The sequence below is a fragment of the Bos indicus x Bos taurus genome, chromosome 7 (genome assembly GCF_003369695.1).
Source record: "Bos indicus x Bos taurus breed Angus x Brahman F1 hybrid chromosome 7, Bos_hybrid_MaternalHap_v2.0, whole genome shotgun sequence".
Classification (NCBI taxonomy): Eukaryota; Metazoa; Chordata; class Mammalia; order Artiodactyla; family Bovidae; genus Bos; species Bos indicus x Bos taurus.
Genome location: NC_040082.1, coordinates 20411459 through 20426930, shown reverse-complemented (window position 1 = coordinate 20426930; position 15472 = coordinate 20411459). Strand labels below are relative to the sequence as shown.

General features: G+C 38.6%; 1 protein-coding gene across 4 annotated transcripts in view; it reads left to right on the top strand.

The window, feature by feature from the left end:
- ADGRV1 (adhesion G protein-coupled receptor V1) overlaps window positions 1–15472 on the top strand; it is a 541641-nt gene that overhangs the window by 102338 nt on the left and 423831 nt on the right. For all 4 annotated transcript variants that reach the window (XM_027545616.1, XM_027545615.1, XM_027545617.1 and 1 more), the window contains 6 exons: window positions 878–1017; window positions 2828–3437; window positions 7300–7515; window positions 11915–12130; window positions 12821–13065; window positions 14293–14474. In XM_027545616.1, the coding sequence (XP_027401417.1) occupies window positions 878–1017; window positions 2828–3437; window positions 7300–7515; window positions 11915–12130; window positions 12821–13065; window positions 14293–14474 (1609 nt within the window). The remainder of the gene's footprint in view (window positions 1–877; window positions 1018–2827; window positions 3438–7299; window positions 7516–11914; window positions 12131–12820; window positions 13066–14292; window positions 14475–15472) is intronic.

Sequence of the window (15472 nt, the reverse complement as noted above, 5' to 3'; positions counted from 1 at the left end):
TTAGATGTGTATATAAATATGGTTCAGCTTTTTCACCTCAAATATTTTTTCATATAAAGAGACAATACATAGACTATTTGTTTTTCTTTAGGAGGGACTCTTTCTAACCCTCAAAAAGATTCCTTTTGAAGAATGCGCAAAACATTCCTTTTTCACAATGTCAGGTTTTACATTTTAGTTTCAGAAGTTGTTACCACCCCTCTCATTCCTGACTTCTGCCAATGTCTCCTGTAACTTCTGTATTTAATTACTGTTCTAATTTTGGGATTCCTTATTGTCTTGTCCACATATTTAATGTTCAACATAAAAGCTGAACATACTTCCTAGGACAAAAGTACTTCTTTGTTTAGATTTTGGCATTTTTTTAGTTATAGGACTGGACTTTGAGACCAGGAAAGATAGATCTATTATATCGTAATATGATGAAAATAGGAGTAGAATTACTGCACATTTGGAAGCCAAGAATCTGTGCGGTCAGGTTGGTGAAAATCATAGAAAAACTACTGTTTTATAAAGGTAGGAGTCATTTTGGCTCATGTTCTTCCAAGGTCAGCAAAGGTCGTGAGAGACTTTCCTCCTATGCTCTGTGTGGAAGAATGTTCTCTTTCATAGAGAAGAAAAAGAAAAACAAGTTTTCCTTGTTCGTCTTCAAGTGCTTATACAGCACTTGTATGTCACGTTAGAGCCCAAACAGAGGAAGGTCAGAAAAGCACGAATATTGTGGCAGCCATTTGTGTCTGCCTTTCTTTCTGAAGCAAATTAGAACATACTCAGTGAATGGTACAACTCTTTTCAAAAAGTTGTTCCTTGTTTTTCCCTTTGGTTTGTAAATTACTGATTAACATTTTCTTCTGTTTGTTGGAACTTATTCATGCAGCCGGTCTAGGAGTGGCTTCCCAAATTCTAGTGACAATTGCAGCCTCTGACCATGCTCATGGTGTATTTGAATTTAGCCCTGAGTCGCTCCTTGTCAGCGGAACAGAACCAGAAGATGGATACAGCACTGTTATATTCAATGTGAGTACATTCTTTCCTCCAGTCCTAGACCTTTTCTGTTTTTTTTAAAAAACACTGTTTTATTGTATTATTAAGGTATACTTTGTTAATTTTTTCTATGTAAGTGGAGGGGACAATCTAGTGGCACAGACAATTCAAATTGATAATTAAACAGTGATTTGTCCTTTGTCTTTGTATTTCATTTTGCATGCATTGTGATTCTGAGGATTCCTGACTCTTTAAGAAATATCTATTAATATAAAAATATAGTTTTCTATCTTAATTCAGATGGGCTGTGGCAACAAACATCTCCAAATTCTAATTGACTTACTACAACAAAGATCTGTTTTTCACTCATGTTTTATGTCCCATCTGAAGTTGGCTGTCATCAATCACTTAGGACTGAGGGTTGCAAAGGCTGTAACTCAATAGATACTTCTGTCTCCACTGACTGGGGAGACGTGGGTTGGGGGAAACTGCACACTGGCTTTTCAGCTTCTTTCTGGAGGTCATTCACAGCATTTCCATTTAACTTCTTTGGTCAAAGCATGTCGCATGACAACACGAAAGTAATTGGGTAGAGAAATGTAATCCTGGCTTGTATCTTTCCCAAAAGGAAAGAAAATGCAAAACATTTGTGAATAGCAATAATAATACCATCTCCATGTGGTCTCTGTGTGTATGTGTTTCTACTCTACATTCATCCAGTAGGAATTAAGGCTTCTATTGTTAGATAATTTAGAGGAGCCAGAAGCTTGCTCATTGTCCTCAGATTTTATTCAAAGGATGAAGAAAGATCACTCAAAATATATCTGTTCTGTATTCTTATGGCAGATCTGCAGTAAACTGTTGTAGAATAAATTAAACAGCTTTAGAAAGGATAACTAATTACTCAAGAAAGAAAAGAAAAAGGATTCAGGGAAAGCATCAAGTTTATAAATAAATTTTTTAATAAAAATTCCTGTCTCTGAATCAGCATTCTTATTTTAAGTATAAAAATTACTTTTAGTTGGGACTTAACTTGAAGTCTGGCTTTCCTGGTGGCTCAGACAGTACAGAATCTGCCTGCAATGCAGGAGACCCGGGTTTGATCCCTGGGTTGGGAAGATCTCCTGGAGAAGGAAATGGCAACCCACTCCAGTATACTTGCCTGGAGAATCCCATGGACAAAGGAGCCTGGTGGGCTACAATCCGTGCGATTGCAAAGAGTCGGATAAGACTGAGCGACTAACACTACAGTAACTTGAAGTGATTTTTTTAAAAAAGATTTTTCATTCTTTTTAACATACTACTGACAAAAGCATTTCTTGCTTCTTAAAAATGTAAATATATACCCTTGGGTTGAGTATATTTTTTGGTGAATTTTTGTTTTCCATAGTACATTGAAATTAAATATAATCTGTTTTAAAAAATGAGTATTATGGCTAACTTTTCAGAAAAATTATCTGTCATCTATTCCTTACAATAAAGTTTATACTGTCTTTGCAGGAAATGTAAACATTTTCATGAATGTACAATATAATACACTGTTAATTGCATTTGCTTTATTACTGATATATGTTGTAGTTGCAGAAATGAAACAGCTGTGCTTTAGTTAGAATATAAGCATGTTCCTTCAATCTGTCATTTCATACAATAGTCGTTTTAAGTGGGACTCCCTGAGGGTCTTCAAAGATGGGTAGTGCATTGCCTTCAAGAATCTTATATTCTTCAGAACAGCTTATATAAAATAAAATTACAAATTAATACCCTGTTGTTTTGTATATCCAAACCTCTAAGTTGGTGGATTTAATGCCTGTTTTAACATATTTTAATATTAAATATTTTAAAGATTATGAGAAGTCATGGGGCTCTGTCTCGAGTGACTTTGCTCTGGAGCATAGACTCTGACCCTGATGGCGATCTGGCCTTCACCTCTGGCAATGTCACATTTGAGATTGGACAGAAGAGGGCCAACATCACAGTGGAAATATTGCCTGATGAAGATCCAGAACTGGATAAAGCATTCTCTGTGACCATCCTCAGCGTCTCCAGTGGCTCTCTAGGCGTTCATACTAATGCCACACTAATAGTTTTGGCTAGCGATGATCCTTACGGGGTCTTCATCTTTTCTGAGAAAAATAGACCTATTAAAGTGGAGGAAGCAACCCAGAACATCACGTTGTCAATAATAAGGTTAAAAGGCCTCTTGGGAAAAGTTAAAGTCACATACGCAACACTGGACGATATGGAAAAACTGCCTCATTTTCCACCTAATTTAGCCAGAGCAACTCAAGGGAAAGACTATTTACCAGCTTCTGGATTTGCTGTTTTTAGAGCCAATCAGAGCGAGGCAACAATAACTGTTTCAGTCTTGGATGATGATGAGCCAGAAAGGTCCGAGTCTTTGTTTGTTGAACTGCTCAACTCTACTTTAACAGAGAAAGTGCAGAATCGCCCAAGTAAGTAGCCATTAGTGTGTTGTTTTTATTATTAGAGGTAAGAATTCTGAAACAAATTAAGAATTTGGTATAGTAAAAATTTCTGTAAAAATAGTAAGCTCTGACTTTACTAGCATCCTCTTACAAGGGTTTATAAGGTAAATGGAAGTAGGACATGTGAAAATGTGCTGTCGTGTTTTAAAACTGTTACAGTCCCAGATGAAATTTTTAGAAATGCTTATGGAATCTGGTATGACTGATCTCTTATACTATTTGTACTAGATATTGTAGCTTCTGAAACCTTCTGAAATCAATCTGGGGTTCCAAGGACAGTCCTTGTAGCAAGATCCTGAGTCTCTTTCACCTTGATCCACCCTGGATGGTTCCTTAACCAACAGAGTCTCTTTGTATCGGTGGGAAGCAATACAAAGAGATGGTGGATCTGGCAACTGCATGAGGGAAGGGGGAAAGGGCTGTGTAGTAGTGAGAAGACCTGGAAATTTGGGGGTCATCCTGAGAGTTGAGATGAAGGCCCTGGTTGAGGATAAGAATGAGGAATGAGGAGTGAGTGATGACCTGTGTTGGGCAGAGGATCTGGTTCTGCAGCTTCTGTTTGGACAGAACAGCCTCTCCCCCTGGGGTCATGGCTCAGTAGCTTTGGAGGGAGCGGGGGCTGCTATCACAGAGCCGACCTGAGCTGGGGGCTCACTGTAGCTTGTTCGTTAGTCGCATCTCTCTCTGAAGACCTATGACTTTAGATAGGGGTTTTTATATAAAGAGAAGAATCTAGATTTCCTGGAAGAAGGCAGTAAGAAAAGGAAGGAAGATTGGTGATTTTAATTTAATATCAATGTAATGTCAGTTTTAGGATAACATTAGTAAATATGATATTAAGTAGACATCTTTTAAAATATAATAAAACTATCTTAAGAAAATTGGAATTAAATAGTCGAAAGAGTTAAGATCTGCATGTTGACTGTGTTCTACCATATAGATTAAGGTTTCTTTCTTTTTTTATTTTTAAACTTTACAAAATTGTATTAGTTTTGCCAAATATCAAAATGAATCCGCCACAGGTATACATGTGTTCCCCATCCTGAGATTAAGGTTTCTTACAAGTATATTTTGTCACCTTACTGATACGTTGTGTAGTGGGCACCGTTCTTGCCCACATTGTAATTGTAGTCCAGGACTGTAAAAGGAAATTTACTTTTTAAGGATAACTGCTATCATTAAATTTTTAGATTACAGTCAGAGTTAAAATTCTTTCACAGTAACCTATCCCTTGTTTTCTTTGCATGATTTAGCATCAGTTACCATAGCAATACATTGAAATAAAACCCAGTAAGTAGTCTTAGTAAGAATTATAAAAGGGCTTTCTAGGTGGTGCAGTGGTAAAGAATCCACCTGCCAATGCAGGAGACCTAGGAGATGCCAGGTGAATCCCTGGGTCAGGAAGATCCCCTGGAGGAGGAAATGGCAACCCACTCCAGTATTCTTGCCTGAAAAATTCCATGGACAGAGGATCCTGGTGGGCTACAGTCTCTGGGGTCACAGAGAGTTGGACACGACTGAGCCACTGACTACAAGAATTATATGGTATAGCCCACTTTTCAAGGAACTGGAGTTTATTAAGTGAGCCAGAAGTAAAACCGGGAAGAAGGATTGCATGTAGCAGTGGCTAGCTAGGAGCTGTGGATGCTGGTGTCAGATAACTTAGGTCCAAGTGTATCATAATAAATTGTTGCCCATAAACTTTTAAAGCCCAAGTTTCCTTATGTATAGTACAGACTTATTATGGAGATTAAATATGATAATACATGTGAAAATGAATATAGGGTCTGGCATATGGTAAGCATTAAATAAATGTGAACAATTATTAATTAAGTGGTATATGCAGGATATCACTGTGCTATGGGTTGGGAGAAACAGTCAACGTGTCTTTGTTTATGCTGGATATGTTCCTGGAACCGTGCAGCATACTTGGGGAAATTCAGACTCAGCATAAGCTATGAAGTGAAACAGTTAAAGAACAATTAAGTGCATTAGAAAGGAAACAGTAAATGTCATTTAAAATGAAGAAAAAGAATAATTCAGTGCAAACCTATGTGATATGGTCTCAATTTTAATAGGTAGAATCACGCACTTTCAGGAGACAGTGTGAGAGGAGTGGTGACGACTGGCAGAGGGCAGGACGAACAGTCAGTGCAGGAAGGGTATCTACCTGGTTTGCTGAGGAATTGCAGATAGGGAGCTGGAGCTTGGATAGACCCTTACATGATGTCTCTAAAATGTGTCCAGCAGGTTCTAGTCTAATGCCTTAGCTGACTACCTCATCCGCTTTGCACCTCTGATTCCTTATCTGTGAGACATGGACAGTGTTACCCACCACACAGAGATGGTATGGGAATTAAATTACTGGATGCAAGGAAAGTGCTTGGAACAGTGCCTGTCAAGGAGTGCACACGCGTAAAATGTCATCTGCTGCTGCAACCCTGGGTTACTGCTGTTTTCCCCCAATGTGCTGCTGCCAAGTCGCTTCAGTCGTGTCCGACTCTGTGCGACCCCATGGACTGCAGCCTACCAGGCTTCTCCGTCCATGGGATTCTCCAGGCAAGAACACTGGAGTGGGTTGCCATTTCCTTCTCCACCCAATGTAGTTGAATTTAATTATATAGATTTACAGTTTGTGATTTTAACTATATAATTTAGTGTGATCTGGAACTGTTTATCATTGAAATTAAATGGTGTCATTACTTGTTTTAGATTGTCTGAAAATACCCAATTTTATTCATTGTCACATGCTTTCAAATACCACCATAGTTGGAAATGTTCTAAATATGAACTCAAAATTGTTTACTTGTAATATGAGCTTGCTGATGCTTCATTTGTGTCGAAGTTCATAAAAATTGTTTTGGCGAGGGTGCTAAGTCAGAATTGAATCTAGAAGGTAAGTCAGGGAGAGTTTGTGGAGGGTCTTAAATGCCTTCAAAATAAGTTTTGTGCTCCCTAAAATCAGTGGCAAGTAAGACGAGAGTCTTAAAGATAGGCTTAGAAGTATGGAAGTAAAAGCGTAAGTAAGGACACTCTTTCTATACCAGCTTTGGCATGACTATTAATTGAGATGGTGCAGGGGGAATAGGTTTGTGGGGAAGGACAGTTAAGCACGGAGAGAGGCAGTAACTGAATTGGAGTGTGATGATATTCAGCTCCTCTTCGAGGACAAGGAACTAAATGACTTTCCTGCTCAATTTTGTAACTGTAGTGGCTTTAAAAAAATTTATAGCATGCTGGTAACTAATTGGAAGAGCATAATTCTGTAAGTTTCATCATTACCTGTTATAATATTATGTGAAGTGATGATTAATTATCTTCTAATCATGTTTTGAGAAATTTCTAATACCTATTAAAATAATCCTTGTGGGGTAATTATTCCTTTGCTATAATAAAAATCACCCTAGAAGTTACAGAGAAGTAGGAACTTTCTGTTTATTTTTGTATCCCCAACATCTAAAATTCATGCTGGTACATAGTAATCGATAAATATCTTTGCTATAAGTAGTAGAAAACACAAAATGATAACCCATTTGGTTCATGGATCTTGCTGCGGCTTCTTTAAAAACTTTTTTATTGAAGTTTAGTGGATTTGCAGTGTTCTGTGCATTACTGCTGTATAGCAAAATGATACACACACACCCCCCACACATACATCCTTTTTCATATTCTTTTCCATTATGGTTTATCACAGGATGTTAATCATAGTTCTCTCTGTTATACAGTAGGACTCTCTTGTTTGTCCATTCTATAAATTGTCTGAGGCCTCTTGATGACTTTTGACGAGTTGTTAGAATTTTGATATATTAGTTTTTCTTCTGTCTTTCAGTTCCAAACTCTCCACGCCTGGGGCCTAAGGTAGAAGCTATTGCTGAATTAATTATCATTGCCAATGATGATGCCTTCGGAACTCTTCAGCTCTCAGCACCAGTTGTTCGAGTAGCAGAAAATCATGTTGGACCCATTATCAATGTGACAAGAACAGGAGGAGCATTTGCAGATGTTTCTGTGAAGTTTAAAGCCGTGCCAATAACTGCAGTAGCTGGTGAGAAAAGACATCTAAGGAGCAGTGAATTGTTTTGAGGGAAGTTGTATCCTTGATTAACAAAACCAGTCAAAGATGTAGTGAGAAAAATCAACCAGAAAGCAGTAATACCCTTGCATCTTTTTAAGGCACAAATCTAGACTTTTTATTTATGTATTTGTGACATTGATTTTGCAAAATTTGTAAAAGCTGTTGGCAAATTGTATATGGATTTAAAAGGTTAATATGCACAAACCAATGAAAAGTAAACCAAAGAAAGCATTGTTAGGCTTTCTCCCTGAGTACTTTTAAGACTTTGGAAGGGATTCATGTGTAAATAATAATGAGGAATGCAGGATAAAACGTGCAGCTGTATAATTGCAGTATTGCCAACAGATATGTCTCTCAACTCATTTATTGTATTGTTTGTTTATGAAGAACATGGTAGAGACAGTTACTAGCATTAACTATTTTAATGTATAAGCAGAAGGATTTTATTGCCAAATGCAAACATTAGGAGACAGTCTTCTTTCTCGTAGTTCAGTTATGGCCTCTTAGGGAGTTTTGCCTGAGAGCTATTCAGTTAGAACCTTTTTAGTGTGCACTCAAAGGTCATGTGGAGAAGGCAATGGCACCCCACTCCAGTACTCTTGCCTGGAAAATCCCATGGACGGAGGAGTCTGGTAGGCTGCAGTCCATGGGGTCGTGAAGAGTCGGACATGACTGAGCGACTTAGCAGCAGCAGCAGCAAAGGTCATGAGTGTGAATGGATAAGGATAACCCAATTGATGTTTTGAAATAAATCATTTGGATGTGATGCTTGCTTGAAAAGAAAATAAAGCAGGCTTACCTAGTCCCTGCTGTGTGTGTGAATGACGTGAGTGTGTATGTATGAGTGTGTGTGTGAATGAGTGTGTATGTGTATGGGGGGAGTGTAGCCCAGAGGAATGCCTATATACAGAGGGCTTTACACTTTGACAGATCGTGAGGATTGATCCGTGTTCTGGGAAATTAGCCTCTAAAGTCCATAAGCACATGCGTGCTAAGTCACTTCAGTCATGTCTGACTCTTTGCGACCCTGATGGACTGTAGCCTGCCAGACTCCCGTCTGTCCCTGGGATTCTCCAGGCAAGAATACTGGAGTGGGCTGCCATGCTCCTCTAGGGGATCTTCCTGACCCCAGGGACTGAACCTGCATCTCTACCTCTCTCTTTTCCTCATTTGCTGTCTGACCAGAGACAAAGCCACCCCGAGTGATATGCTTTTGTCGTCGTTGTTCAGTCATGTCCGACCTCTGTGACCCCCATGAACTGGAGCACGCCAGGCTCCTCTGTCCTCCACTGTTTCCTGGCGGTGTTGATGGTCAGTTGCTAAGTCCTGCCTGACCCTTTGTGACCCCATGGACTGAAGCATGCCAGGTTCCCTGTCCTTTATTATCTCCAGGAGTTTGCTCAAATTCATATCCATTGAGTCACTGATGCCATCCAACCATCTCATCCTCTGTCATCGCCTTCTCCTCTTGCCCTTAATCTTCTCCAGCATCAGGGTCCTTTTTAGTGAGTCAACTCTTCACATCAGGTGGCCAAAATATTGGAGCTTCAGCTTCAGCGTCGTCCATTCAGTGAATGTTCAGGACTGATTTCCGTTAGGATTGACTGGTTTGATCACCTTGCTGTCCTAGGAACTCTCAAGAGTCTTCTCCAACGCCACAGTTCAAAAGCATCAATTCTTTGGTGCTCATTCTTCTTTATGGTCCAAATCTCACATCTATACATGACTACTGGAAAAACCATAGGTTTGACTTTATGGACTTTGGTTGGCAAAGTGATGTCTCTAGTTTTTAATATGCTGTCTAGGGTTGTCATACCTTTTCTTCCAGGGAGCAAGTGTCTTTTAATTTCATGGCTGCAGTCACCATCTGCAATGATTTTGGAGCCCAAGAAAATAAAGTCTGTCACTGTTTCCATTGTTTGCCCATCTATTTGCCATGAAGTGATAGAACTGGATACCATGATGTTAGTTTTTTGAGTGTTGAATTTTAAGCCAGCTTTTTCATTGTCTTCTTTCACCTTCATCGAGAGACTCTTTAGTTCCTCTTCACTTTCTGCCATTAAAGTGGTATCATCTGCATTTCTGAGGTTATTGATATTTCTCCTGGCAGTCTTGATTCCAGCTTGTGATTCATCCAGCCTGGCATTTTGCATGAATTAATGGCACTCTGCTTAGAATTTAAATAAGAAGTATGACAACATGCAGCCTTGTCATACTCCTTTCCCAATTTTGAACCAGTCCATTGTTCCTGGTCCGTTCTAACTGTTGCTTCTGGACCCACATACAGATTTCTCAGGAAGCAGGTAAGGTGGTCTGGTATTCCCATCTCTTAAAGAATTTTCCACAGTTTGTTGTGATCCACACAGTCAATGGCTTTAGCGCAATCAATGAAGCTGAAGTAGATGTTTTTCTGGACTTCCCTTGCTTTTTCTGTGATCCAACGGATGTTGGCAATTTGATCTCTATTTCCTCTGCCTGTTTGAACTTGGCTTTTACATCTGGAAATTCTTGGTTCATGAACTGCTAAAGCCTGGTTTGAAGGATTTTGAGCGTTACCTTGCTAGCATGTGAAATGAGGGCAGTTGTATGGTAGTCTGAACATTCTTTTGCTTTGCTCTTTTTTGATTTGGAATGAAAACTAGATCTTTTCCATTCCTGTGACCACTGCTGTTTTCTAAATTTGCTTCCATATTCAGTATAGCACTTTCACAGCATCATCTTTTAGGATTTGAAATAGCTCAGCTGGAATTCTGTCACATCCACTAGCTTTGTTCATAGTGATTCTTACTAAGGCCCTCTTGACTTCACACTCCAGGATATCCAGCTGTAGGTGATTGACCACACCATCCTGCTTATCCAGGTCATTAAGACCTTTCTTCTATACTTCTTTTTTGTATTATTACCACCTCTTCCTAATCTCATTTGGTTCTGTTCGGTCCTTACTGTTTCAGTCCTTTATTGTGTCCACCCTTGCATGAAATGTTCCCTTGATATCTCCAGTTTTCTTTTTTTTTTTTTAAGAGTTCATGAATGCTTTATTTTATTTATCTAATTTCTTTTTATTTTATTTTATTTTTTAACTTTACAATATTGTATTGGTTTTGCCATCTATCAAAATGAATCCGCCACAGGTATACATGTGTTCCCCATCCTGAACCCTCCTCCCTCCTCCCTCCTCTCCAGTTTTCTTGAAGAGATCTATAGTCTTTCCCATTTTATTGTTTTCCTCTACTTCTTTGCAGTGTTTTTTTAAAGATGATCTTCCTATCTCTCCTTGCTATTCTCTGGAACTCTACATTCAGTTGGGTGTATCTTTTCCTTTCTCCCTTGCCTTTCACTTCTTTTCTTTTCTCAGCTGTTTGAAAAGCCTCCTCAGACAACCACTTTGGCTTCTTGCATTTCTTTTTCTTTGGGATTTGGCCATCATTTCCTGTATAATATGTTGAACCTCTGTCCGTAGTTCTTCAGGCACTCTGTCTATCAGATCTAATCCCTTAGAATCTATTTGTCACTTCCATGGTATAATCGTAAGGAATTTGATTTAGGTCATACATGAATGCTGCTAAGTCGCTTCAGTCGTGTCCGACTCTGTGCGACCCCATAGGTGGCAGCCCACCAGGCTCCCCCATCACTGGGATTCTCCAGGCAAGAACACTGGAGTGGGTTGCCATTTCCTTCTCTAATGCATGAAAGTGAAAAGTGAAAGTGAAGTCGTTCAGTAGTGTCTGACTCTTAGCGACCCCATGGACTGCAGCCCACCAGGCTCCTCCATCCATGGGATTTTCCAGGCAAGAGTACTGGAGTGGGGTGCCATAGAGGGGTATACATTAGCAGCTTTTAATCCAACTCTGTAGAAACATTTTTGTTTTCCAGCTGTAAGATTGATGATATTGACATACCCGTCTCTGGGCAGCAGTGTAATTGGTCTCCCCGGTGAGATGAGAATTCTTGTTTTGTTCGTTTTGAACGTACCCTACATATTTGTTTATTTTTGTAAATAAGGGGCCATCTCGTGGTAGTGAATGATTCTTTACGTTCATGTGCCTGTCCATATCTATATGTCTGTGTGTATTTGTGGCATCCATATGTGTATATGGCACGTAGAACACTATGGATATGTATTTCTAAAAATGAAGGCATGAGCTTGAATAGCCAGGATGGTTTTTCCTTATTGTGTTGTATCAAACCCATTTTATTCTTGCAAGAGGGATGAAGTCTTCTGTTTAAAATAAATGCAATCCCTGTCCTCAGAAACGTCTTGCGAAGTATGCCCATAAATTGTGATACACCATAGTATTTCCCTAGTATATAGGGAGTTTATTATCATGTCCTAGAAGAAGTTTTAGCATTTTTCTTTTTGTCTTTGTAGGTGAAGATTATAGTATAGCTTCATCGGACGTGGTCTTACTAGAAGGGGAAACCAGTAAAGCTGTGCCAATATATATCATTAATGACATCTACCCTGAGCTGGAAGAATCTTTTCTTGTGCAGCTGCTGAATGAAACAACAGGAGGGGCGAAGCTCGGGGCGTTAACAGAGGCGATCATTATTATTGAGGCCTCTGATGATCCCTATGGATTATTCGGTAATGAGACTAGTCCGAGTCTCTTACTTATTTGTATAGATTCATACATTTATTTTTAGAACCTCAAAATTGATTTAATCTTGTTTCCTTTAAACCTGCTATTACTGATATATATGGACATCTATGTATGTTCACCACCTGTGGTTAGAAATCAACCTCTTAGCATAAACCTAGAGATCATATACACTTTTAGGCTTTTAGGTCAAATCTGGCTCCTGGATGTATTTTGTGAATCTTAGACCAATTGTTAAAAGAACTGATTTATAGAAATTTGTACAAAAATCTGAATTTCTGAGCTTTCTTTATAGTAAAAAAAAGTATGGTGACATCAAGCCCCCCTTTTTGCATAGCATCAGTCTTCAAAGCAAAATACCAGCCGCCAGGCTTGTACCATGCCATTCACCCCAGAAGTCATAGGACCCACTTCACTCATGACTGATACATGTCTGACCTCTGTGGGCATCTGAGTTTATGATTTCTGGTTCTATCGTAATGAAAAATAATTTGGAAAATTTGTCAGGCAGGCCTGAGCAATTTGTATCATAGCATGTTTCTCTGATTTTGTGGAGTTTAGCCTCTTAGATTGCTCAGGGGTGGGGGGGAATTATTGGCTGTAGGGTGGCAGTTGGTTTGCTCTATGTTGACTTAGTTTTACTTTGTATTTGAAATTATCTCTGCTTTGCCCTTTAGGTTTTCAGATTACTAAACTTATTGTAGAGGAACCTGAGTTTAACTCAGTGAAGGTAAACCTGCCAATAATTCGAAATTCTGGGACACTCGGCAATGTTACTGTTCAGTGGGTTGCCACTATTAATGGACAGCTTGCTACTGGCGACCTGCGAGTTGTCTCAGGTAATGTGACCTTTGCCCCTGGGGAAACCATTCAAACCTTGTTGTTAGAGGTCCTGGCTGACGACGTTCCGGAGATTGAAGAGGTGAGAGGAATGGCTCGTCTAGAATGACACTGTAAACCGTATCTTGTCTTATAGTAATTAGAACAGATGCCTGTTGTTGTGACATTTATAGAGGTGTCCGATAAATTATTTCTGTGAGAATGTTCACAATTTGGTAGTGATCACTTTGGAAAGTGATCCTTATAGAAAACAAAAACAAGAATGTTTTAGAAATAGGTCTCATACTTGTTCACATACTAGTTTACTAGTATAAGATTTTTTTTGTACAATTATATTTTTCTACATTTTGGTTAAGTGATTAAAAATATATAATCTGGCAGAAAGTTTGCTATATAGTTTCACATAAAAATTTGTTTGTATTCATAATCTCTCTTGGCTTGAGTGTGAGCCAATCAATCTTAATTATATGTGGATTTTGATTTTTCTTCACATTCATTTATTCTTTAGGATTTACTCTGTGACAAATTCCATGTGAGATTTACTTGCCTGATATTTATTTTTCATGATAAAGAAGTGCAGTGGCAAATAAAGATAGCGTCTCAGTGGGGAAGTTGATTCATCACTGACATATTGGCTGAAGATAATTTTATTTTATGAAATTCAAGTATTATTAAAACCTGGAGCTCATAAAATTAGATTTAACAGCATTTATTCTTTAATAGTGTCAAATTTTTATAGAAGAGAGGTCCATAAAATTTCAGTTGAGTGCTAATTGTGTCATTACTCACTTCTTAAATATTAGTTATTAGTTAATACATATAAAACATTTCTCTTTCCTTTCCTCTAAATTTAGGTGACATCATGATATATTTTTGTTTCAAATTTTATCAGAGAATTTCCCCTTATGAGAATGTGGGAAATAAAGCATAATAAATGAACTATTCATAAAACACATATGCAATATTCTCCCTTCATAAAAAAGTGTATAGGGATTACAAGTATATTATTGAAGTGGTAAACATAAAGAGGCATCTTAAAATTGATTCACACGGTTGTATAACAGAATATTAAGGAACTTAAACAGCCTGTATTTCTTACATGCAGTCATGCTCTAGTGTTAAAGTTGGTGAAGGATTGTTCTGTTACATGTTGGGTTTGTAAATGTAGTGGAGGAGTTTCTTTATGTTCATTCGTGTTACACTATATTGTGTTCTTGTATGGATATCTTTGAATTTTTTTTTCTTGCATCATGTTTATTCTAATTTCAGAACCGGGATTCTGTTAAGGAAGTTTTCACTGTATTTTTAGGTTATCCAAGTGCAACTAACTGATGCCTCTGGTGGAGGTACTATTGGGTTAGATCGAGTGGCAAATATTATTATTCCTGCCAATGATAATCCTTATGGTACAGTAGCCTTTGTTCAGTCGGTTTCTCGTGTTCAAGAGCCCCTGGAGAGAAGTTCCTGTGCTAACATAACTGTCAGGAGAAGGTATATGGGATGGCTGCTTGGGACTTGTGGGGTGGTGGAAAAGGATCTCTTGCACAATCCAACAATTTAACTATGGTAGTTTTTACATAACGTAAAATATTTTACAGGTTATTATAATCTGTTAATTAAATTATGCATATCACTATTAAGTACTCATTATTTTTCCATACCTTTTATTAGTGAAATGGTTATACATCATTTGGCTTTCTAATCCCAGACATTTATTGCTTTAATTGGTGATTTGTTTGAATTAGAACTTAAAACAACTGGTTTCTAAATTGAGGATCAGATGCCATATGAAGTAGTTGATTTTCAGGTTCTTATCTTCTCCTGCCTTTCTTTTGTGAGGCAGCGTACCATTCACTTGGAGAAGGCAATGGCACCCCACTCCAGTACTCTTGCTTGGAAAATCCCATGGATGGAGGAGCCTAGTAAGCTGCAGTCCATGGGGTCGCTAAGAGTCAGACACTACTGAGCGACTTCACTTTCACTTTTCACTTTCTTGCATTGGAGAAGGAAATGGCAACCCACTCCAGTGTTCTTGCCTGGAGAATCCCAGGGACGGGGGAGCCTGGTGGGCTGCCGTCTATGGGGTCACACAGAGTCGGACACGACTGAAGTGACTTAGCAGCAGCATACCGTTCACTGAGCTCCTTCAGAAATAGAAAAATAGGTGGTCTTGCAACCTTGTGGCAAGTAATTAACATTTACATTTCTTGGAAACGTACCCATGTCGGTATCATTCATTGTTAGTTTCAGTGAAAGTTAGTAGTGAAGACTCATTTTCTAACTCTGCTCAAAAATTCTGGAGTGGATACGATTTGCGTATCTTGCAAGATATTTTCATAGCTGGGTTAAAAATAAGTATTGCCTGAATGAAAATGAACCAGGTTTCCTTACATGAGAAAACTCAGTGAGACATAGAAAGCTAATTAAGGAGCACGGTTGTGTCTGTGCTAGTACCTTATCCACTTAAAAAAAGTGGAAGCCACAGTCAG